Below are 22,441 nucleotides of genomic sequence, written 5' to 3' on the forward strand. Positions count from 1 at the left end.
GCTGTCGCCGCGGCAACGGGCGGCGGGGGGCGTGGCCGGGGCGGCCCCTCCCGCCATCGCGGGTTTGTTTGCGGCCGCCCGGCGGCGGCGGCCGGAGCCGAGCGGACCCGGACGGACCCGAACCGAGCCGGAAAGAGCCGAACGTAGCCGGGAAGAGCCGGGCGCAGCCGGGAAGAGCCGAGAGCGGCCGGCCGGGCATGAGGAACGGCGGGACGCGGAGCCCCCCGCGCCCCCCGCCCGGGGCCGGTGCCCCCGGGACTGCCCGGCAGAGCCCGCCGGTCCGTGGGCCCCGGTGACGCCGCGGGAGCCGCCGCAGGGGGGGTCTGGGCTATGCGGTGGTGGCTGCGCGCCGCCGTCCTCAGCCTGCTCGCCGGAGCCGGGGGTGAGGGGCCGCCCCGGGGAGCGGGGGCCGGGGGGGCGACGGGACCGGTCTGGTCGGTGCCGGGCCGCGGGGCTCGAGGGTGGGGAAAAGGTCCCGGTGTGTCCCGGCGGGGCCGGTCCGGCCAGGGCCGGGTACCGGGAGGGCGGGGGCGGGGTGTTCCGAGGGCAGGGGAAGGGTCCCGGTGTGTCCCGGTGTGTCCCGCCCATATCCCGGTTCCTCCCGGCGTGTCCCGTCTCACCGGTGCCGGTGCCGGTCCCGCAGGCAGCGGCCGGAGCGAGCCCCGGGCCGTGGTGGGGCGCGTCGGGGGCAGCGCGGTGCTGGGCTGCGGGCTCCTGGCGGCACACGAGGCGCGCCCGCCGCTCTACGTGATCGAGTGGGTCCGCTTCGGCTTCGTCCTCCCCATCTTCATCAAGTTCGGGCTCTACTCGCCCCGCGTGGACCCCGAGTACGCGGGTGAGTCGCGGGGACGGGGCGGGCGGGGGATCCCGGGGTCCCCCGTGGGGTGTCCTGTGTCTCCACTCGCTGTGGTTGGGTCCTACCGGCTGCTGCTGCTGTTGGACCACCTTAACCCCACTGCCGGGGAAGTGGGGGGCTCTTTCAGGGGTCTCGGGGGGCGGGAGGGGACGGTGAGGGAGAAGGGAGGTCCCTGCAGCAGGTGAGTCCCGATCCCCATCCCCAGGACTGGCAGGAGGGATGAGGATCCCCAGCTGGCAGAGACCCTGCCCAGCCCGGCAGCAGGAGGGATCCCCACGGGGCAAAATGTGGGAGAAGCCCCCGCAGGCCACCCCCGTGGGCTCTGGCTGCCGGGACATCTCCCACAGGATGGAACGGCTCTGTCCTGGCCGTGTCACCCCGGGCCGGTGCCACCGGGGTGCCCCGTGCCAGGGCTGCGGGCGCTGCCTCGGCCCGTGCGGGTCGCCTGAAGGTTGAGGCTGGGGAGGGGATTTCGGGGGAGCTGCTAATTGGAGCAAAGCTGGGCCGGGGACGGGCTGGGCGTGGGAGGGGGATATTCGCTGCTTTAGCGGGTATTTAAAGTGAGCGGTGGCAGAGCCAGAGGAATCCCAGCGAGAGGATCCCTGCGAGCAGGGAGGGGAAGGCCACAGGAGTGTCCCCTGGGGATAGGGAGGGCCAGCAGCCCGTGGGTGATTTGGGCTGAGCCCAACCCCGACGTTCTGTGCCAGCCACGCACCGAAATCCGTGCTCCGACCCTTCCCCGGGGGGCCGGATCATGCCCGGATCACGACCCAAACCCTGCTGCCAAAATTGTCCCTGCCTAAAAATCACCTCAGCTGGGACATCCACTCTCCTGCTGCCCCTTCCTTGGCCGAACAAGAGGGCGCGGATTTTGGGAGACACCCGGGGACGCTTTCAGCAGCTCCGAGTTAACTCTGGGGGAGCAGCGGTGACAAGGAACCCCCCGGCCAGGACCTGGCACCTGCTCTCCCGAGAGGCCCGGCCTGGGCTCCGGTTACCTGAGCTCCGAGGGGCCCCGGGGCTGCCGCGGCTCCGGTTACCCAGGAAGGGGCTGGCAGTGTCCTCCCGCCCCCCCGGCTCCCCTCGTCCCCGCCGCCAGCTCGGCCCCGGGGGCTGCAGGAGCAGATTGGGATCAGGGCTGGGGGAAGGGGCTGGTGGCTGGAATGAGGGCGAGGTGGGTGGGCAGGGGGGGCTGGCGGCCGTCGCCATGGCAGCGGGGCGGCTTGTTTTCCATCCGCCGGGAAGGGATGGGGCGGTGGGTGCAGGGCGGCGCCAGCCCCCTCTGTCCGGCGCTTCCCAGGTGGATCAGATCAGGTGTCACCCAGCGGGGACGCTGCTGTCACCAGTGCCCCTCCTGGGGAGATCTGGGCTGTCCCAGGGTGGGCTGCTGCTGCCTCTGTGACAGCGCTGGGGGGGACGGGGTCGGCTCTCCCCTGGGTGCCAGCACCACCCACGGTGTCATGGGCCACTGTCCCCTGCCCTAGAACAGGGTCGGTGGTCTCTGGCCTGGCTCAGGTCCCCCCTCCCCGGCTCTGTCCGCGTGGCGGGGGCTGCAGCCCCTTTTGTGTCCCGCTGAATGTCGGTTGCCAGGCGCGGGGGGATGCTGGGCCACAGGGTTTTGTTTTTGCAGGGTGGTGGAGGAGGAGGAGGAGGAGGGGGCTGGGGCCGGCACAGGGGGATTACGGGGAGGCTGAGGGGCGTCCCCAGGCCACTCTGATCCCTTCCAAAGGGACCTTTGTTCGGGAGCCGGCTGCTCCCGCCGCGCCTGGGGCTGGGGGCTGGCAGCTGCTGGCGGGGCCGAGCTTCCCAGAGCTTCCCAGAGCTTCCCAGAGCTTCCCAGAGCTTCCCAGAGCTGTCCCACTTCCCAGGACCCGGCCGTGGGAGCCAGGGCTGGGGTGAGGGCTGGAGGATCCCTCATCTCAGAGTTGTAGGGTGAAGGCAGAAGGGTGGGAGACAGCTCTGGGCGCTGTGGGAAGGTTTGCACGTGGGGTTCGCAGAGCTCAGGGTGGATCTCGGTGCCCAAACCCGCCTGCCCGGCTCCTGCCACTCCTCCTCCTCCTCCTCATCCTTGCCGGGCTCGTCTGGCGGGACACGGAATCCGGCGGGACACGGAATCGCAATCCCGCTGCCGGCGGCGGCCGTGCGGTGCCAGCCAGGACTCGGGGGCCTCGGGCAGTGCGTGGGGACAGTCTGTGACACCGGGCAGAGCCGGCAGCGGGGTTCCCCAAAACTCCTGCCTTGGGGTCCCCTCGGGAAGCTGCTGGTCCGGGGATGCTGGTAGAGCATCGTGGGCTGCTGTGGTGCTCCAGGTGCCGGGATTGTGTTCCTGCCGTGGTGTCCCGGGTCACCTGGCATGGCCCGGGGGTGGCCGCGGTGGGAGTGCCGGGGCAGGGGGTGCCGGGGGGATGGATGCCCAGGGAAGGGGGTGCTCCGGGCAGGGGGTGCCTGGCGAAGGGGATGCTTAGGACGGTGGATGTCCGGGGGCAGGAGGTGCCCGGGATGGGGGGTGCCCCGGACAGGGGTTGCCCCGGGACAGTGGGTGCCTCGGGCAGGAGGTGCCCCGGGCAGGGGGTGCCCCGGGACAGGGGATGCCCGAGACAGAGGGTGCCCGGGACAGAGGGTGCCCGGGACAGGGGGTGCCCGAGACAGAGGGTGCCCGAGACAGAGGGTGTCCGGGACAGGGGGTGCCCGGGCATTGGGTGCCCGGGACAGGGGGTGCCCGGGACAGGGGGTGCCGGCGCGTTCGTTGGGGGCCGCTGGCCGCGCACCCCGGCCTGGGCTGAGCCAATTGCCCGCTGCTCCCTGAGCCGATTATGGCTCTGATAATAGCCCGGGGGATTAACGGGCTGCGCCCGCTCTCGCTTCGGCCCTTATCCCTCTCCTCATCAAAGAGGCTGTGGGGCTGGCGCGGGGTGCGGACCCCACGGCCTGGGGGAGCCCCGGGCACCGTGTCCCCCCGGAGAGCTGCAGAGCTCGTTCCTGCGAGGCGGGCGGGGGTTCACCGTGACCCCCCCGTGCCGCGGGGAGCGGCGCCGGTGCGGGGGTGCCGGGGCTTAGCGGGGCTCCTAAGGGTGAGAGCGCCGGGGGGGCTGCCAGGGGGAGGGAGCCGTGGGGGAAGAGTCTTTGGGAAGAGTGAAAAGGGGTCGGGGGAAGGGGTGTGCAGGGAGGGGAGCTGGGACCGGTCCTGCCCGGCCGCTGGGAGCGATGCTCGAAGCGCCCGGACCCGCCGTGCTGCGGGACCCCGCCGAGGCCACACTGGGCGGGAGCAGGTGACAGAGCCACTGCCACTTCCTGTCCGTGTCACCCATGTGTGTAGTGCCGATTGTCGCTGTGACCAACCTCTGGCACCGTCGTTCCCAGCCCCCCGTGGTGCCAGCGTGGGCGGACGCCCTGGGGAGGGGGTGGTCCCCGGGAGGGGGTGACCAGAGGAGGGGATGGCCCCGGGAGAGGGTGACCCGGGGAGGGGGTGGCCCGGCGATGGGGTGAGCCGGGGACGTGGCTGTCCCTGAGCCGCTGCCGGACTCGCAGGTCGCGTGCGGCTGGAGGAAGGTGCCTCGCTGCGCCTGGACCTGCTGCGTGCCGAGGACCAGGGCTGGTACGAGTGCCGGGTGCTCTTCCTCGACCGGCACAGCACCGACGCCGACTTCCAGAACGGCACCTGGATCCACCTCACCGTCAACGGTACCGACCCTTCCCACCCTCAGCTGCTCTGCCCACACGTCCCAGGGCTGTGGGAACAATGGGCTTCCACACCGAGTCGAGCCAGGTTTGGGGGTGAAGGTTTGAATCTGGATTTACTTTCCAGCACCCCCCACCTTCCTGGAGACCCCCCCTGCGTTCGTAGAGGTGCGGGACCAGGCTGCACTGAGCCTCACCTGCAGGGCTGTCGGCAACCCCCAGCCTGTTGTCACCTGGAAGAAGAGTGACCTGCCTGTCCAGAGCGGGGACACGGTGCAGGTGAGGGTGACAAACCACCGCTCGCCCCCCTGTGAGGCACAGCTGGGGTCTCATAGAGCAAGTGCCCATCCCCGCTGTGGTGGCACCTGCCTGCTGCCACCACCCCGTTCACGGGACACGTTGCTGTCCCTTGGTGGCCGTTGCAGGTGAGGAACGGGACGCTGAGCATCGCCGCCGTGGAACGCGCCAGCGCCGGCACCTACACGTGCCACGCGTCCAGCAAGGAGGGCACTGTCACCCACACCACCCGTGTGCTCGTGCAGGGTAAGGACAGGTGATCCCCCAGCCCTGCCCCGTGGGCTGGGGACACAGAGGGAGCCGTGGCACGGTCGGTTTTGGGAGCAGCTGGGGCCGTCCCCTGTCCCCAGCCCTCACTGCCCCTCTGCCCGGCACCCCCAGGGCCGCCCATCATTGTGGTGCCACCCCAGAACGTCACCGTCAACATCTCCCAAGATGCCTTTCTGGCGTGCCAGGCTGAGGCATATCCAGGGAACCTCACCTACACCTGGTTCCAGGGCAGCAGCAACGTCTTCCACCTCAGGTAAGGCAGGAACAGGGATGGCAGCGGGGCTGCTCTGCCCCCCAAACCTGGTCCCGAGTGCCAGGGAAAGCCTGGGTGTGTGGTGGGGACAAATCCATCACCCCAGGACAGCAGGGACGGTCCCAACTGTGCCACTCACCGCTGTCCTGTCCCTTCCCAGCCACCTCCAGGCTCGAGTCCGTGTCCTGGTGGACGGGAGCCTCCTGCTGCAGCGAACGACCCCGGACGACGCTGGCAAATACACCTGCACCCCCAGCAACGGGCTCTGGAAGCCTCCTTCTGCCTCGGCCTTTGTCACAGTGCTCTGTAAGACCCCCCACTCCTGCACCCCAGGCCGTAGGGGTCCCTGCTGTGGGGGCTGTGGTGGGAACAGGGGTGCCCCATGGGGACCCCAGCCCAGTGTGTCCCCGCAGACCCAGCGCAGGTGACCACCATGCTCCCGGAGACCCACCTGCCCAAGGGCATGAGGGGCGTGATCCGCTGCCCCTCCAGGGCCAACCCCCCCCTGCTCTCCGTCACCTGGACGAGGGACGGGCGCCCGCTGGAGCTGGACAAGGTACGGCCGCTCCCACCCTCACCACCCTTCCCAACTTCCCAAATCCCTCCTCCTCACCCGGTTACCCTCTCCCAGCTCCCCGGCTGGTCCGTGCGGCCCGACGGCTCCATCGTCATCGCCACGGGGAACGACGACGCGCTGGGGCTGTACCGCTGCACGCCCTACAACAGCTACGGCACCGCCGGCGAGTCCCGGCCCACGCGCGTCCTGCTGAAGGTGAGGAGCCCCTCGGGGTCCCCTCCTGGCTCTGCACCCCCTGACAAACCCCCCAAACTGTCCCTCTGCCTTGCAGGACCCTCCCGCCTTCACGGTGCGGCCCAAGGAGGAATATTTCCAGGAGGTGGGCCGGGAGCTGGTGATCCCCTGCACGGCTCACGGGGATCCCCCCCCCAGCATCACCTGGGTGAAGGTAGGGGCTGCTGCTTTGGGGGGCCAGCTGAGCCCTCCCCCAGTGATGGAGATCGCTTTTGGCCTCCAGGGCATCATTTTTGGGATGGTGTCCTTGTCCCTACATCACTCCTGAGGCTGTGTCCCTGTCCCCACCAATGCTGCACCCCATCCCATCACATGGTTCCTGAAGGGCCTCAGGTCACTTTGCTTGGCTGTGCTCTAAAAACATGGCAAAGCCCAGCCCCAGGGTGGTGGGTCCCCCTTTTCAAGTCCCCTTGTCCCCAGGGTGGTGGTGTCACAGTCCTGGCCCTGCACGGGGGTGGCTTGGTGGTGGCCCCCTGTCAGTGTGTCCGTGCCCCACAGGTGGGCAGCGTGGGGAAGAGCAGTGCCCAGGTGGACAGGAACAGCAGCCTCATCCTCCACCCCCTCAGCAAGGAGCAGCACGGAGTCTGGGAATGCACGGCCACCAACCAGGTGGCCAGTGTCACCGCTGCCACCTCTGTCCACGTACTGGGTGAGCTGCCCGTCACTGGTGGGCTGGGATGGTCCCGGGGTGGGCAATGCAAACCCCACCCTGTGCTGGAAGGGGTGGTCAAGCCCCTCAATGTGACACTGCTGCCCGCCAGGTACCAGTCCCCACGCTGTCACCAACGTCTCCGTGCTCCCACTGCTGCTGGCAGCCAACATCTCCTGGGAGCCAGGCTTCGATGGAGGCTACTTCCAGAGGTTCAGCGTCTGGTACACCCCGCTGTGAGTGCCCACCCCCACTGTGTCCCCCCAAAGGACCCTCAGCTCCGGGCTGACGGGTCCCTGCTGTCCCCAGGGCGAGGTACCCGCCGCGGGCGCACCACGACTGGGTGTCGCTGTCGGTGCCGGCGGGGGCTCAGCACCTTCTGGTGGAGAACCTGCAGCCAGACACCAGTTACCAGTTCAGCGTCCTGGCCCAGAACAAACTGGGCAGTGGCCCCTTCAGCCAGATCGTCACCTCCGTGCCCAGGGGTAAGGGGAGCTCCCCAAAACACCCCCGGTACCCCCAAGCACTCCGGAGGTTCCTGTTCCCACCTCGTGCCGGTCTCGGCTGTCTCCTCAGGCTTCCCAGTGACCACAGTGCCTCCGGAGCCACCGGCCATGACCGTGCACGTCTTCCTGTCCCCACCCCGGGCTCTGACGGCCAACGAGACCGTGCGGGGGGTTCTGCTGCGCTGGGACCCCCCTGCCCGCGCCTCGGTGGCCCTGAGCGGGTACGCGCTGGAGCTGCGGCAGGACAAGGGCGGCTGGGAGGTGCTGGAGCGCTCCATCCCCGGCACTGACACCCAGGTGCTGGTGCCAGGGCTCATCAAGGTGAGCTCTGATCGGGTGTTGGGGTGGGTTCGGGTTTGGTGGCCACTGTGGCCGTGTGGTTCACAGCCCTGCGTCCCCCAGGACGCCTTCTATGAGTTCCGACTGGTGGCCTTTGCTGGCAGCTACATCAGCGACCCCAGCAACACGGTGAACGTCTCCACGGCAGGTAAGGCCGGGGACAGAACCCAGGGGTGCAAAGCATCCAAATTCCCAAAGGAGAAGCCTCTTCATGCTGCTCCCACCCCTGTGTCCCTGCTGCTAAACTGGGGTCAGAGCAGGACCCCCAAGGCTAAAGCTGGGGCAACAGGTCTGCCTTGGCTTCAGCCTCACAGACCAGAGCATCCCCTCTCCATGGTCCCACCACGGGCAGAGCAGCCCTGGTGGGGCAAGAGCTGAGGTTTTGCTGTGTCCCCGTGCTGCTGGTGACACGTGGTGACACGAGGGGGGCTGTGCCTGCCTGACGGGGTGCCCCGTGTGTGGCAGGGATGGAGGTGTACCCGTCCCGCACGCAGCTGCCGGAGCTGCTGCCACAGCCGGTGCTGGCGGGGGTCATCGGGGGGATCTGCTTCCTCAGCGTGGCCGTCATCTTCAGCACCATGGCCGCCTGCATCATGAACCGGCGCCGCGCCGCGCGCGTCCGCAAGCGCCGCCAAGGTACGGGCACGGGGACGGGACACGGGGACGGGACACGGGGACGGGACACGGGGACAGGACACGGGGACAGGACACGGGCCAGCCTGGGTGGGGACCGAGTGGGTGCCGCCGTCTCCTCCTCATCACGTTTTGAGTTGCTCGCCGTGTGATCCCCCTGTGTTCTCATGGCCTTCCAGATCCACCACTCGTCTTCTCCCCCAGCAAGAAGCTTCCACCTCCACAGTAAGTCGCGCCACGCCATTGCCACGCTCTCTCTCCCTGTCCTGCCGTGTCATCGCCATGTTCCCTCCATCCCACTCCCTTCCTGTCCGTCTCCCACCACGCCACGTTCCCTCCCTGTGCTGCCATGCCGTGCTCCCCCACATCCCATTCCCTCCCTGTCCCACTCCTGCCGTGTCACTCCTCTGGCTTCCACTCCCCCACATCCCCTCTCATCCCACTCTGGGCCGTGCCACACTCCCCTCCCTCTCCCGTTATCACCATGTCATGCTCCCCTCCATCCCTCTCCCTGTCCCACTCCTGGCCATGCCATGTTCCCATCCCTGTCCCTCTCCCCCCATCCCACCGCACTCCTCATCATCCCTCTGCCACCGGCTGGGGGCACAGGGACAGCCTGGGGACGGCCACCCCCTGCTGCCACCGACCAAGGGTGTTAGGAGCAGGGTGCTGGGGCCGGGGCTCCCCCCGCCTGCTCCCTCCGGGCACTTTTGGCTGGAGAAAGGATCGGGAAGTGCAGGAGCAGGGCTGTGAGGGCCCGGGAGCACGGCTGGGGGTGCTGCAGCTGCTGCCTCTCCCTTGCAGCAATGCTCGTGGCCCTGGTAGCCCCGACAGCACGGTGAAGCTGAAGCTGCAGCCGTCGCCGTGCCGGAGCCTGCACCGGACGCTGCTGTGGGGTGAGAAAGCCGGCACCAGCCTGGGGCTGAGCATCGCCGGCTCCCGCTACCCCGGCTACGAGAGCCGGGAGCACGTCCCGCTGGAGCGCATCTGCCGCGGCCCCGACGGGCGCTTCGTGGTGGAGACCGACCCGCGGCCGGAGCCGGACCCTCCGCGGGACCCCCTGGAGCCCTACCACCAGCTGCCCGCCGAGGAGGATGAGGATGAGGAAGAGGAGGAAGAGCCCGTGTGGCACAGGGGGGTCTCGCTGCGCCCCCGGCCCGCGGGGCAGCCCCGCCGGGGCGCCCGGGCCTCCAGCCACCGCCACGGCCGCTACTTCGGCTACGGCAGCAGCAGCCCCGTGGACGAGGCCGTGGCGTTGAGCATCACCGATGTCAGCCCCGTGGCCCCCGCCGCCGCCACCCTGCCTTACAGCGCCGCCCAGGAGCCCCCAGGGCCCCGCCACGGCCCACCCTGGGACTCGCCGCCCCTCCAGGGCTCCCCCCCGCCGGCCACCGCCGCCCCGGTGTCCCCTGGCCCCCCGGCCATCAGCGGCATCCTCCAGTACCTCAGCCTGCCCTTCTTCAAGGAGATGTGTGTGGACGGCGACTGGCCCCCCCCGGAGGAGCCGGCGGAGCCCCCCGGTGCCGGCGCCCGGCCGGAGCCCCCCGCCAGCCCCCCGAGCACGGGGCGGACGCTGTGCCCGGACTGCATTGACACAAGTGCCAACGCCACCTCCCCCGCCGCCACCGCCGCGTTCCTTGAGCCCCCCCGGCTGCCCGTGGGCCCCGCCAAGGCCTCGCTGCCCGGCTCCCCCTCCCGGCCCCGCTCGCCCAGCCCCGGGGCTCCCCCGCAGCCGGCCCCCCATCTCCGGACTGAGGCCCCGGGCCGGCCGCCGGACGCTGCGCCCCCGGAGAAGCTCCCGCGGGGCAGCCTGACCAGCCAGAGCAGCGGCCGGGGCAGCGGCTCCTTCCTGCGGCCCCCCTCGCTGGCACCGTCCTTGGGGGGCACCTTCCTGGGCACCCCCTTCGGGGACGGGGGCAGCTGGCACAGTGGGGGCTCGGCAGCAGAGGAGGGACGGGGCAGGACGGATGCTGGCGCCGGGAAGAGGTGAGCCGTGGGCAGGGCGCTGGGATGAGCTCCTGGAGCGTGCTGGGACAGCTCCGGGCCTGTCCCACCGAGCTGGGATGGGGTGTCCTGGCACGGAGCCACCTCCCAGCTGCCTCCCAGCCCTGCAGTGCCCTGGGGACACCCCCGCTCTGTCCCGAGAGACCACTCCAGTTGTCCCCCAGCATCCCTGCCAGCTCCTCACTGTCCCCACATCCCTCGGGGTGATGCCCCTGACGCTCATCCCTGGGATCTGACGCCTTGGGATCGGCCCCTGACACCCATCCAAGGGGACTTGTGGCTTGGGGGGGGTCTCTCCTGGCATTCATCCTTGGGGTCTCATGGCCATCCCTGGGATCTGACACCTCAGGGTCTGCCCTGACCTCCATCCCGGGGCTCTCGTATCCATCCCTGGGGTCCCACACCCATCCCCGGGGTCCCACACCCATCCCCGGGGTCCCACACCCATCCCCGGGGTCTCACGCCCTCGGGCCCTGCCCCTCGCCCCCTCCCCGCAGGAGAAACACCTCGGTGGACGAGAACTACGAGTGGGACGCGGAGTTTGCGCTGGAGTCGGAGCTCCTGGAGGCGCTGCAGCTTTACCGGGGCGCGGTCCCGGCCCGGCCCGGCTCCTCCATCGCCCTGCGGGACCTGCAGCGGCACAGTGAGTGCGGCCCCCCCGCGCCCCCCACCCCCGTGCCCAGGGCCCCGTGGCCGGCCCGGCGGGTGCCGCGGCGGGGCCGGACGCTGCCTCTCTCCCCGCAGAGCCCGGCTCGGCCCCGGTGAGCTCGGTGTCGGCGGAGGCGCTGGGGACAGGGGGTCCCCCGGAGCGCGGCCAGACCCCCCGCCCCGAGGGGCCGGGGGCGCGGCGCCGCAGGGAGGGGGCCCAGCAGCGGCGGCAGCGGGTGGGTGCCCGCGGGTGCTGCTCCGAGCGCTTGGAGCTGGCCACGCTGCTCTAGGAACCCCCGGGACCCCCTGGGATCCCCCGGGTGAGGGGTGAAAGGATGGGCGGGGGGGAATAAAGAGGCGTGAGAGCAGCTCTGGCTCCTGTTGGGGTCGCCCAGCATCCCCAAGGTATCCAGGGCTCTGCCACTTCCCCCCTCCTTCTAAACCTTCCTTGTGCTCCCTGCAGGGCCCCTGACCCCCTTTGTCCACCCCCGTCCATCCCCACCCAGCCCCATCACCCCACCACCCTGCAGGCCCCTGTGTCCCATGTCTTCTACTCCATCCTACCCCCCATCCGTCTTCTCGGTGTCCCCCTCGCACCTCATTCTGTTCTCCCCCCATTCTCTCCTGTCCCCTTCATCCCATTCCCCACTCGCATCTTCCCAGCCACCCCCCATCAATTCCGCCCCCCCATCTTCCTGGTACCCCCCCATCTTCTCGTGTCCCCCCACGAATTGCTCTGTACCCCCGCTTTCCTCCCAGTCCCGTTTTCCTCATCTCTCCCCTCATCCTCCTAGTGACCCTTCCTTGGGGTGCCCCCCCCATGCTCTGGTAGCCTCCCATCTTCTCAGTGTCCCCCTTCCCCATCTTCCTGGTACCCCCGCCCATCTTATCGGTATCCTCCCCAACGGTGTTCCGGGGTGGCCGCCATTCCCTGTCCCCTCTCCAGTGTCCCTGTCCCCTCTCCAGTGTCCCTGTCCCCTCTCCAATGTCCCCAAGTTCCGCAGCCCCCCCCCATTTCCCTCCCTCGGTTCTCCCCATCCTCGTCCCCCCCCCAACCCCGGGGGGCGGGGCTTGGCGGCGGCCCCGCGCGCGCGGGAGGGGCGTGGCCCCGCGCGCTCATGCCCTTATATGGTCACGGCTCGGGAGCGCGTCACGGGGGGGCGGGGCAGACGATGACGTCACCGGGGGTCGCGCGTGGGCTCCGGCGCGGGTCACTTCGGGTCACGAACAGCGGGGTCCTGCCGTGGGTCACTCCCTGCCCCCCGTGCCCCCCATCGCGTCCCCTTTGTCCCCCCGTGCCCCCATTAGTTCCTCCTGTACCCCCCTTGCCACGCCCACTTCATGTCCCCTCCGTGTTCCCATGATGTCACCCTGTCACATCCACCCCTTGGCATCCCCCATGTGCCACTCCCTGCTCCCCCTCCTTGTCACCAAAGCCACAGGAGACAGCACCCGAAATCCTCAGGGGACACCCTCAACCCTTGGGGGGTTCAAGTGACCGCATGCACCCCACCCTGTGGCACCCATGGGTGCGGGAGAGGCCCGGGGAGGGCAAGGGGACACTTTTGGGCTGGCCCACAGCATGGCAGTGCCATCACAGCCGAGCTCTGGTGGCATCACAGCCGAGCTCCGGGTGGGCTGGGGACCGTGGCTGCTCGGTTGGGTTCTGAGGGGTGGGTGGGGTGACGGGGACACTGCAGCAGTGGCGCTGCCACTGGTTCCGGAGGCGGCCGGTGGCCTTGAGCCGAGGTTTTGTTTGTTGTTTTGATGGCGTTTCCCATGGAGACGGGACTTGTGCAAACGCCATCGTGTCTCCCGGCGCCACCAGGGACACTGCGGGTGCTGGGGAGGCCACATCCTCCCCCCCTGACCCTGAGCTGTCCCCCTGCCACCAGAGCCAGGCCCTGGTTGTCCCCATCATCTTCATCATCACAACAGGTCCGTTGCACCCACCACTGTCCCCTGGGCATTGTCCCCATCACAGCCTCGTTCCTGACTGCTGTCATGCCAGGTTCTGTCACCACAGCCACTGCCCCCACCAGAATCCTCAGCCTGTCCCCACTGTCACTCAGTCCCTGCCACTGCAGCCACCAAAGCCACTCTGTCCTCACCTCAGCTACCACAGCCACTGCACACAGCCCTGTGTCTGCCTGTCACCACAGTCACTGTGTCCCTACAACAGCCACCCCATCCTCACCTCAGCCACTACAGTCATCCTGTGTGACACCAAACAGCCACTACAGTCATCCTGTGTGACACCCGTCACCACAGTTATCCCCCATCCTCACCTCAGCCACCATGGCCACCCTGTCCCCATGCAGCCCCTGTGTCCCCTGCCACCACAGCCACTCTGTCCCCACCACAGCCACTCTGTCCTTGCCACAGTCCCTGCCAGCATGGTCACCCTGTCCCCACCAAAGCCACCCTGTCCCCACCACAGCCACTCTGTCCCTCTCACAACCCCTGTAACCCCTCTGTGGCCATTCTGTCCCCACCATGACCACCCTGTCCCCAGCACGGCCACCACAGCCAGTCTGTCCCCACACAGCCACTGTCCCCCTGCCACCAGGGCCACCCTGTCCCCTCTGGAACCGCTGTCCTCACCACAGCCACTCTCTCCCCACCACGACCACCGCATCTTCATCTCGGCCACCACAGCCACACAGTTCCCACACAACCCCTTTGTCCACTTGTCACCATGGCCACCCTGTCCTCATCTTGGCCACCACGGCCACCCTGTCCCCACCACGGCCACCCTGTCCCCCTGCCCCCCCGTGTCCTCCTCCCGGGGCGGGGCTGCCCCGGGGCGCGGTGGCGGCTCTGTCCCAGCCCTGGCCGCGGCCCCGGCGGATCCCGCCCCGGGGGCGGGCGGTGCCGGGCGGTCCCGGGCGGTCCCGGGCCGCCCCCGGCCGCGGTGACATCAGCCGTGAAAAGGGCGCGGGCGGGGGCATCCGGCACTGCCGCCCCGGGAGCGCGGGACCGGCGCCGCAGGTAGGGAGGGGCTGGCACCGGGCACCGGGCGCAGGTGGGCACGTGATGGATCGGGACGGCACCGGGAGCGACACGGGCACCGGGACGGAGATGCGGACCGGGACTGCCACAGGGGCGGAGATGGGGAGCGGCTCGGGAACGGCCACTCAGCCCCCGGGGCGCGCCCAGTGTCCCCCGGGGTTGTTCCCCCGGGTTGTTCCCCCGGGGTTGTTCCCTGGGGTTGTTCCCCCGCCCGCCCCGGTAGCGGTTGCGGCCGGACCGCGCCCGCGGGGCCGCCGGGACACGCGGCCGCGCCCGGGAAACGGGACCGGGGCGCGGCTTCCGGCCCCGCCGCGCTGGGAGCCCCGGGGCGCGCCCGCAGCGCTGGCTCCGCTCCCCTCCCCGCCGTGCCCTCCCCGGGGTCCCCTCCCCGGCTGGCTCCGGGCGGCTCTGGGGACCCCAGGGTGGTCGAACCCTGGGTACGGCCCCTCCCTGCTGTCCCCGGCGCGTGTCGGGGGTCCCCCAGGTGGCCTTGTGCTGGCTGAGGTCCCCTCCCTGCTGGCACTGGAGGGTCTCGGGTGTTCCCAGGGTGGCTCGGTCCCCTCAGGGTTGGGTACAGCCCCTTCCCTGCCAGTCCTGGGAGAGAGCTCAGGGGTACCCAGGCTGTCTATGGAGACCCCCGGGTCCTACCTGGGACCCTCGCTGTCCCCACGATGGCCGGAGGGTCCCCAGCCCCAGTCGCGCTGGGCGCAGCCCCCTCCCGCGGGGTCCGGAGATCGCCAGGGCAGCGGGGCTGGGTCCGGGTGTGTCCCCCTCCCGCCTGGTCAAGCCCCGGCTGGGTCGGGAAATGATCCCAGTTCCAGCTCCTCTTTGTTTCCCAACGCTTTTGCCCCCGGCCGGACTCTCCCCGCGGGGTCCCTGTGCCCCAGGCCTCTCCCCAGAGACCCCCACGGCTGCCCAAGGCTTTGGCTCTGGGGGCACACCCGGCTGGGGTTGGTTTTCCTCCTGTCCCCAAGAGCAGCACGTCCTGGGGCTGCTCCTGGTGACAGGACCCCCGAGCCTGCAGCCAGTGTGTGACAGGGGCCAGCTGTGCCCCGAGCTGGGCCTGGCACCCCCGGCTGTGGGCTGGGCTACCCCGGGCCAGCAACTGCCACATGTCCCTAGTTGGGACAGGGACACCGGGACAGGCAGGGCCACCCGCACGTGTTCTGGCTTCTCAGTGCCCCCAAATGCCAGCGGGGCAGGACAGGGTGTGGGGGCAAGGCATGTGGTGTGCCCACCACGACACTGGTGGGCAGAGGGGACAGAGAGACCCCGGGGGCTCGGGACACCCTGGCTGTACGGGCAGGGCCGCTCTGCTCGTGTCCCCCGTGGGCACAACCTCCCTTATCTCCAGCATGGATGGCACCGCTCCAGTGGCACCTTGGCCCAGGCAGCACCTGGCCAGGGGTGGGGTCTGGCTGCCCCGCCGGGGTGGGGACACTGCCGCCATCAGCCCTGGCCCCACGCTCCTGCGCCAGTCCCGGATCTGGCTCCAGGCCCGAGCAAACGGGCGAGATCCGCAAACAAGCTCCGACCGGCCCCCGGCGCCTGCCAAGCCCGTGCGCGGCGGCGGGGCCGAGCCGAGGGACGGGGATGCTCGGAGTGGAGTCCGCTCAGGCACAGAGGGCTCGCGGTGCTGCCTGCCCTGCCTGGGAACAGCTGCCCCTTGGGTGGGCACACACCCAGCACCGCTCCTGGCCAGCTGGGCAGGAAGGGGGCAGAGCCTGGGCAGCGCCTGGCACGGGTGATAAGGCTCTGTGCCGGACGTCCAGGCAGGATGAGGCTCTGCCACGCCGGGGTCACGGGGCCCGTGCCAGGCGCTCCGGTGCCACCAGAGCCGCTGATGGGGTCCCATCCCTGCAGACCCCCCTGCCGTCAGCATGGCAAACCGGGGCCCGTCCTATGGGCTGAGCCGGGAGGTGCAGCAGAAGATCGACCGGCAGTACGACCCCGAGCTGGAGCAGGTGCTGGTGCGCTGGATCCTGGCGCAGTGCGGCGGCGACGGCGGCAGCGCGGTGGCACAGCCGGCCCCCGGCAGGGATGGCTTCCAGCAGTGGCTGAAGGATGGCACGGTGAGTACCCCCGGGGCCAGCTGGGGCAGGGGGTGACCGTGCCGCACACCTGACCCGTCCGTGCCTGCAGGTGCTGTGCCGGCTCATCAACAGCCTCCACCCGCGGGGACAAGCGCCCGTGGCCAAAATCCAGGCGTCGGCCATGGCCTTTAAGCAGATGGAGCAGATCTCGCAGTTTCTGCAGGCGGCCGAGCGCTACGGCATCGCGGCCACCGACATCTTCCAGACTGTGGATCTCTGGGAAGGTGAGTGACCCGGAGGCCGAGGTGTGGGACGGGGACAGGAATGGAGACGGAGCTGAGCCTGGTGTGGGTCTTCCAGGGAAGAACATGGCGTGCGTGCAGAGGACCCTGATGAACCTGGGCAGCCTGGCCGTGGCCAAGGGTGACGGGCTCTTCGTGGGAGACCCCAACTGGTTCCCCAAGTAGGTGGGGGTGCTGGAGGTGGGGGAGGAGGCCGGGCTGGGGGGTCCCGTGGGGATGCTGACACCCCCTGTGCCCGCAGGAAGTCGCAGGAGAACCGGCGCGTCTTCTCCGAGGACAAGCTGAAGGAGGGCCAGAGCGTCATCGGGCTGCAGATGGGCACCAACCGGGGCGCCTCGCAGGCTGGCATGACGGGCTATGGGATGCCCCGCCAGATCCTCTGAGGCCCTCCGGACCCCCCCCACGCCCCCAAACTGCCTTAACCCCCGCCGTGGACCAGCCGGGTGCCCCCCGGCCCGGGCAGCCGCCCCCTCGCCAGTTTTGTCAGGACCAAAGTCATTTTTTATTATTATTATTTGGCTGGGTGGGGGCGGCGCCGCTGCGCCCACCCCACCGCCCCGCAGTGCCTTGGGGGCTGCTGGAGGGCCCCCCCAGCGTGTTGGGGAGCGACCCCCGTGCCCCAATAAACGGTTCCTCTTCTTTCCAGGCCTGTGGTTGTGATTTGGGGCTGGGGGCTCCTGCTGGGGTACAAGGGGGGGGACCCCGGTCGGGGGGTGCAGGGACCTCACGGCCTCGGGGGCAGCAGCCACGTGAAAGGGGCGGGGCCTCGCCAGAGGGGGCGGGGCTTGGGATGGGTCAGCGCAAAGGTCGAAGGGGCGGGTCAATGAGGGGGGTGTGGCTATGCTGATGAGGGGGCGGGGCTTGAATGGGCGTGGTAAAGAGCAGGGGGCGGGGAGGGGGCGTCACTGGTGACTCTCCCACGACCCCCGAGGGGCGGGGGTCGCTCGTGTTCGTGTGGGGGCACTTGAAGGGGGTCTGTGCCAGGAGGGCACCGCACCGGGTGACGCAGCTCGGCCAAGCCCCGCCTCTTTCAGCCTGAGCCCCGCCCCTCCCGCCTGAGGCACCGCCCCCAAATCCCGGCCCGTTCCGGGACGCTCTGTGTGAAGTTGGGGCGTTGCCGTAGCAACAGTCTGTCCCGACACATCGCGACAGCGGCTTCGGGCACATTGCCGGTCCCGGGAGAACGGGAGAGCCCCGGGAGCGCCGGCTCGGGCAGCGCCATGGCAGCCGCGACTGCCGGCACCGGATCCCGGTCCCTCCGTGCCGGGGGCTCCTCCCGGGGGTCCCTCCTCGCCCGCCGCCTCCAGCTTTCCCCGCCGGGATTGCAGTCCGTCCGTCCCCGTGCCTCCCCCCCGAGCTCCCGGGCTCCCCAGACCCCCCCTCACCCGACAGAATGTCCGGCTGCTCCTGCTGACCCCCGGCCCCTCCGTCCCCTCCGAGCCTCCCGCGCCACCCCCCGGGGATCCCGGCAGAGGCATCAGAGCTCCCGCCGGGACCCGGCGGTGTCCGGGGAGCTCCAGCTGGAGGGGGGGATTCGGATCCCTCAAACTTTTCTTTTCTGCAGGTCACGGGCTCCAGCAGCGCTGTCGTGATTCCTCAGGATGTACCAAAACATTCTCAAGAGATTCTCTCCTTCAAGCCCAAGCTCAAGACCATCCAAATCATCACCAAGGACGTGATCCGGGAACTCGTGTAAGGCTGTACCCGAGCCCTGAGGGCTTTTGGGCGAATGGGTGTCACTGCACCATCCCAAAATCTCCGGGCAGCAGGGATTGGCGGTGTGCCCGGCGCTCCTGCCCCCGCACCCCAGCCTGGTGCCACTTTCAGCACACTTGCCCTTCCTGCCTCCCCCCAGGCCGGGAGAGCCGGGTCCCCACGGCTCCCCCAGCGCTCCCTGCCTTGCTCTGGGCTGCCTCGGTGGCCGAGGGGGCGGCTCGGGCAGCTCAGGGAACACGGGAAGCCCTTGGGCTCTGGGTGACACTCAGCTCTCTCCCCGTGCTCCCCAGCGTCCCCCAGGAGAAACCCCAAGCGTGTCTCATCATCGGGGAGAAGGAATATGAGAGGATCAAGGAGTCAGCTCGAGCCCCGAGCGAGGAGGAGCGCCGGGACAGGCTGAAGAGCCTGAAAGCCAGACAGGACGCTGCTTTCGTAGGCATCTCCCCTCCCGCTTGCCCCTTTTGCCGCTCGGCGTTGCGGGGCTGGTGGCTTCCCCCAGGGGCTCCCGTTTGTCCCCCGTGTTTTGGGGCTCAGGGGAGGCTGCCGGGCTCGGGGCTCGAGGGAGAGCTGGGCAGCATCCCTGGGATTGTGCCCGGCGCTCCCGGCCTTGCACGGGCACGGGGTGTGTGGCCAGAGGGGTGCGAAGGGGGGCCCACGGCCGGGCCAGGGCCCCTGGAGCCCGTCCCGTCCCCGCTCCGTGCCGGGAGCGCGGCGGCTCCAGCGGGAGCCCTGCGAGCCCTCGGGAAGGCGGCCGCGATTGGGCAGCGCTCTCTGTCCTCGCAGGAAGCCCTGCAAAAGGCCAAGAGCGAGGAGCAGAGAAAGGCAGAGCTGCAGGACGAGAGGGAGCGGCGGAGAGACGTGGAAGAGGAGCTGCAGCAGGAGAAGCAGCAGCTGCTGCAGCGGGCGGCCAGGATGAGGCTGGAGCAGGAGGAAGAGATCCGGGCGCTGAACACGGTAGGGCCAGCGCTCCCCGCTGCCGGCCGGCACCGCCCGAGCCTGCCCTGCTCCCCGTGCTGCCGGGCCCTTCCTCTCCTTGCCTCGGCCCCTGCTCCCCGTGTCCCGGAGCGGCTCCGAGCCACAGAGCCCTCTCGTCCCCACAGCTGTTCCTGGAAGCCAAGTGCAACATGATCTGGGACAAGCAGGTCCTGGAGAAGCGCACGATCCGCAAGGAACTGGCGGACGAGGAGAAGCGGCTGGACAAGATGATGCTGATGGAGTGGGAGAAGGGCAGCGAGGTGCAGGAGGAGCTGGAGTGCCAAAGGAAGCGGGAGCTGCTGAGGTGGGCAGGAGGCTCCCTGCTGCCCATGGAGGCACCCGGGCCGTGCCAAGCCCAGCAGCCCTGCCCGTGCCGGCGTTCCCAGCACGGGGAGCGCGATGGGGCCAGAGGGAGCCTCCTGCTCTCCCGTCGCCAGAGCCAGGCAGGACATCGCCAAACAGATGGAGCAGAACGCAGAGGAGCGAGCGCTGAGGGAGGAGGAGCTGTACCAGGAGGGCCAGAGGCACCTGGAGCGGCTGGAGCAGATGAAGAGGGAGGATCGCAAGGTGGGAGCAGGGAACAGGGGGCTGCAGGGAGCTTTGCAGGCGGCTGCAAAGGCTCTGGCAGGGCTGGCTCAGCCACACGCGGGGCATGGGGACAGCAGGCAGCAGCAGCAGAGCTCTGCGCCCTTGGGGACTCTGCGGCAGCCCCGGGACGTGGCCCAAAGCCTCCCTGGCCCGAGCGAGGACAAGGAGGAGGGAGCACTCGGCCCCGTGGCCTCCAACCGTGCGGGCCATTTCCAGGCCTGGCAGCAGAAACAGGAGCGACGAAAGCAAATCCATGCCGAGATTAAACAATTCAACGAGGAGAGCCAGAGGCTGCAGGAGGAGCAGCGGGAGCGGGAGAGGCTGGAGGAGGAGCGGGCGCTGGAGCAGCAGCGGCAGAAAGATGTAAGAGCAGTGGGGTCCTGGTGGGCTGGGCAGGGGCTGCAGGAGCTGCCCTGAGGCTCTGTCCCATCCTGGGACTCTGTCCCATCCTGGGGCTCTGTCCCTCACCCCGAGCTCTGTCCCTCACCCCGAGTTCTGTCCCTCACCCCGGGCTCTGTCCCTCACCCCGGGCTCTGTCCCACACTCCAGGCTCTGTCCCTCACCCCGAGCTCTGTCCCTCACCCCGGGCTCTGTCCCACACTCCAGGCTCTGTCCCACACTCCAGGCTCTGTCCCTCACCCCGGGCTCTGTCCCACACTTCAGGCTCTGTCCCACACTCCAGGCTCTGTCCCTCACCCCGGGCTCTGTCCCTCACCCCGGGCTCTGTCCCTCACCCCGGGCTCTGTCCCCATAGGAGCGCGATGCTGCCTTGGAGGCGGAGAAGGAACGGCTGCGCCTGGAGAAGGAGAAGGAGCTGGCCCGGCTCAGGGTGACGCAGGAGCGGGTCCAGGACTGGCTGGCAGAGCGGGTGAGTGGCCCAGGCACGGGGGACGCTCCCCTGGCACCGTCGCTGTCCCCGGCCCGGCCAAGGGGCAGCGGCCCCGGGTGCGGGGGGTCGGCGGGAGCAGCCCCCGGAGCCGGGGCACGTCCTGGAGCGGTGGCGGCAGAGGCAGAGCCACGGCCCCGGGGGGAAGCCCAGCCCTGCCCCCTGTTTGGGCAGGATGCTCTGAGGGCCAAGAGGAACCAAGAGGCCGCCGAGCGGGAATGGCGGCGGCAGGAGCTGGAGAAGGCGCGGAAGAAGGCCGAGCTGGAGCAGCAGCTGAGGCAGGAGCGGCTGGAGCAGGTGGCCCAGAAGGAAGAGTACGTGGCCATGCAGCTGGAGCAGGACCGCCAGGAGTTCCAGAGGGTGCTCAGGTGAGGCACACGGGGCCGAGGCCAGGCTCAGCTCGTGGCCGGGGCGCTCCCGCTTGCAGCCGGTGGCTGCGGGGGCTCCAGCGGCAGCCCAGGCGCTGGGCCAGGGCCCCTGGGGCAGCTCCGGCTCTCCCGCAGGGCCCAGCAGGAGCAGCTGGAGCGGGAGAAGCTGCAGTGGGAGCAGCGGCAGCTCCGGCAGCGCGCTCACGCCCAGTACCTGCGGAGGCAGATCCAGGAGCTCCAGCAGCAGCGGCAGCGGCAGCGGGAGGCTCTGATCGAGGAGGGCCGGCAGCAGCAGCAGGAGGCTCGGCAGCGCAGCCAGCGCCTCGCCCACTTCGGGCAGCAGAAGCTGCAGGAGCTCAGGTCAGGGGCTGCCGGTGCCGCCGCTTCCTTCCTGCGCTCCCCGAATCCTTCCTGCGCTCCCCGAATCCTTCCTGCGCTCCCCGAATCCTTCCTGCGCTCCCCGAATCCTTCCTGCGCTCCCCGAATCCTTCCTGCGCTCCCCGAATCCTTCCTGCTGTCCCAGCCTGGGCCCCCTCCCGGCTCCCTCGGCATCCTCAGCAAACGGGAGCCGCTGCAGGGCCACGCTCTCGCATCCATCGGGAGCCTGATGCCTTCTTTCCTCTGCAGAGCCACCGGCATGCCCGAGAAGTTCTGTGCCCAGGTGGAGCGCAAAGCCCAGAAGCGAGCCAAGGCAATCCTCTCCTAGGCCCAGCCCCGCCAAGAACCAGCTCCAGTTCCCCACCCATTTGGGGCTCCATTTCCATTTCCATTTTCCTGTGGGGTGTAACCAGACTCTGAGTTCTGCTCCCATCTCCACCATCCTGTTGAGCTGGCAGTGGATGGGTCCAGCTGGAGCTGCCCAGTGCACGGGAAGCCCTGGGGCTGGTGGGAAGGGAAGGGAAGGAGGCAAAGCCTGCAGAGAAATGTTTGTTTGTCTCCCCAAAGTGCTGACTGCAGCCAGCCCAAGCGTCACCTCTGCCACTGGACCATCGTGTCTCAAAGGTCTCCAGCCTGTGGACACCCAGGCCATCAAGGATTGCCCAAAACATCCCAAGAGTTGTAGGAATTCTTGATTGTGAAATTCCCTGCCCTCGGGGAGGTACTGATCATTCCTCAATCAGACCAAATGTAATCTGGGCTCTTTGGGGCTTTGGGATTTCACCACCACTCGAGGGAGCCAGAGGAGGACCAGACCTTCCCCAGGACCATTTCTTTCACCATCAACAGGACTTCATCCACGCCCCCCATCCGACAGGATGCCAGGTTGGATTTTGCCTTTGTGGTTTTAATCCAGTTTTCCTGTATCATTGCATTTATTGTAATCTTTCCATGAAGTTGTGATTCTGACCTGAAATCTCTCTCGAGGTATTTGTGTGGTGTTCATTTCTCCTGCTGGTTTGCTTTCAAACCATCACATCCATTGGCTGAGTTTTCCAATAAATTACATTTTCTGTGTCTTCCATGGGGCTCTTGCTCCCAATGCTCCCAAACCTGGAGGAGTTTTCCTGCTGGTTTTATGTGCAGGACCATGGAGAGGAAATGGGATGGAAAACCCTGGCAGGACAGGGATGGGAGTGAAAAGGAACAACAACCACCAGAAGAAATTCAACAAGGATA

At 69.0% G+C, this 22,441-nt stretch overlaps 3 protein-coding genes across 3 annotated transcripts; all 3 read left to right on the forward strand.

The window, feature by feature from the left end:
- Window positions 1-293: 293 nt before the first annotated feature.
- On the forward strand, window positions 294-11,261 carry IGSF9 (immunoglobulin superfamily member 9). Its single transcript, XM_088068599.1, has 20 exons — window positions 294-382; window positions 644-835; window positions 4,385-4,537; window positions 4,662-4,813; window positions 4,960-5,077; window positions 5,213-5,354; window positions 5,515-5,660; window positions 5,768-5,910; window positions 5,986-6,126; window positions 6,203-6,319; window positions 6,664-6,814; window positions 6,927-7,050; window positions 7,124-7,299; window positions 7,391-7,641; window positions 7,723-7,807; window positions 8,125-8,295; window positions 8,472-8,517; window positions 9,097-10,278; window positions 10,794-10,939; window positions 11,041-11,261. Exons 1-20 carry the CDS (start codon window positions 331-333, stop codon window positions 11,232-11,234), a joined length of 3,882 nt encoding a protein of 1,293 aa, XP_087924725.1. The 5' UTR covers window positions 294-330; the 3' UTR covers window positions 11,235-11,261.
- Window positions 11,262-13,812: 2,551 nt separating this feature from the next.
- On the forward strand, window positions 13,813-16,936 carry TAGLN2 (transgelin 2). Its single transcript, XM_005532256.3, has 5 exons — window positions 13,813-13,935; window positions 15,820-16,028; window positions 16,099-16,273; window positions 16,350-16,452; window positions 16,533-16,936. Exons 2-5 carry the CDS (start codon window positions 15,837-15,839, stop codon window positions 16,672-16,674), a joined length of 612 nt encoding a protein of 203 aa, XP_005532313.1. The 5' UTR covers window positions 13,813-13,935; window positions 15,820-15,836; the 3' UTR covers window positions 16,675-16,936.
- Window positions 16,937-17,511: 575 nt separating this feature from the next.
- On the forward strand, window positions 17,512-22,178 carry CFAP45 (cilia and flagella associated protein 45). The gene is made up of 11 exons (XM_014260832.2): window positions 17,512-17,622; window positions 17,856-17,983; window positions 18,298-18,439; window positions 18,791-18,961; window positions 19,108-19,286; window positions 19,420-19,549; window positions 19,787-19,933; window positions 20,325-20,438; window positions 20,631-20,824; window positions 20,960-21,184; window positions 21,452-22,178. The coding sequence occupies exons 1-11, from the start codon at window positions 17,512-17,514 to the stop codon at window positions 21,528-21,530; spliced, it is 1,620 nt and encodes a 539-aa protein (XP_014116307.1). The 3' UTR covers window positions 21,531-22,178.
- Window positions 22,179-22,441: the final 263 nt, after the last annotated feature.

The sequence above is a fragment of the Pseudopodoces humilis genome, chromosome 31 (assembly GCF_049639895.1).
Source record: "Pseudopodoces humilis isolate 2021_Gansu_Grassland_sample_001 chromosome 31, ASM4963989v1, whole genome shotgun sequence".
Taxonomy (NCBI): Eukaryota; Metazoa; Chordata; class Aves; order Passeriformes; family Paridae; genus Pseudopodoces; species Pseudopodoces humilis.

Coding starts and splice junctions, on each gene's coding strand:
- IGSF9 (XM_088068599.1), top strand. CDS start 331: ATGCGGTGGTGGCTGCGCGCCGCCGTCCTCAGCCTGCTCGCCGGAGCC. Junction 5,355..5,514: donor AGCAACGTCTTCCACCTCAG/GTAAGGCAGGAA, acceptor GTCCCTTCCCAG/CCACCTCCAGGCTCGAGTCC. Junction 8,518..9,096: donor AAGAAGCTTCCACCTCCACA/GTAAGTCGCGCC, acceptor TCTCCCTTGCAG/CAATGCTCGTGGCCCTGGTA.
- TAGLN2 (XM_005532256.3), top strand. CDS start 15,837: ATGGCAAACCGGGGCCCGTCCTATGGGCTGAGCCGGGAGGTGCAGCAG. Junction 16,029..16,098: donor AGTGGCTGAAGGATGGCACG/GTGAGTACCCCC, acceptor CCGTGCCTGCAG/GTGCTGTGCCGGCTCATCAA. Junction 16,274..16,349: donor GACTGTGGATCTCTGGGAAG/GTGAGTGACCCG, acceptor TGGGTCTTCCAG/GGAAGAACATGGCGTGCGTG.
- CFAP45 (XM_014260832.2), top strand. CDS start 17,512: ATGGCAGCCGCGACTGCCGGCACCGGATCCCGGTCCCTCCGTGCCGGG. Junction 19,934..20,324: donor AGCAGCAGCGGCAGAAAGAT/GTAAGAGCAGTG, acceptor CTGTCCCCATAG/GAGCGCGATGCTGCCTTGGA. Junction 20,439..20,630: donor AGGACTGGCTGGCAGAGCGG/GTGAGTGGCCCA, acceptor CTGTTTGGGCAG/GATGCTCTGAGGGCCAAGAG.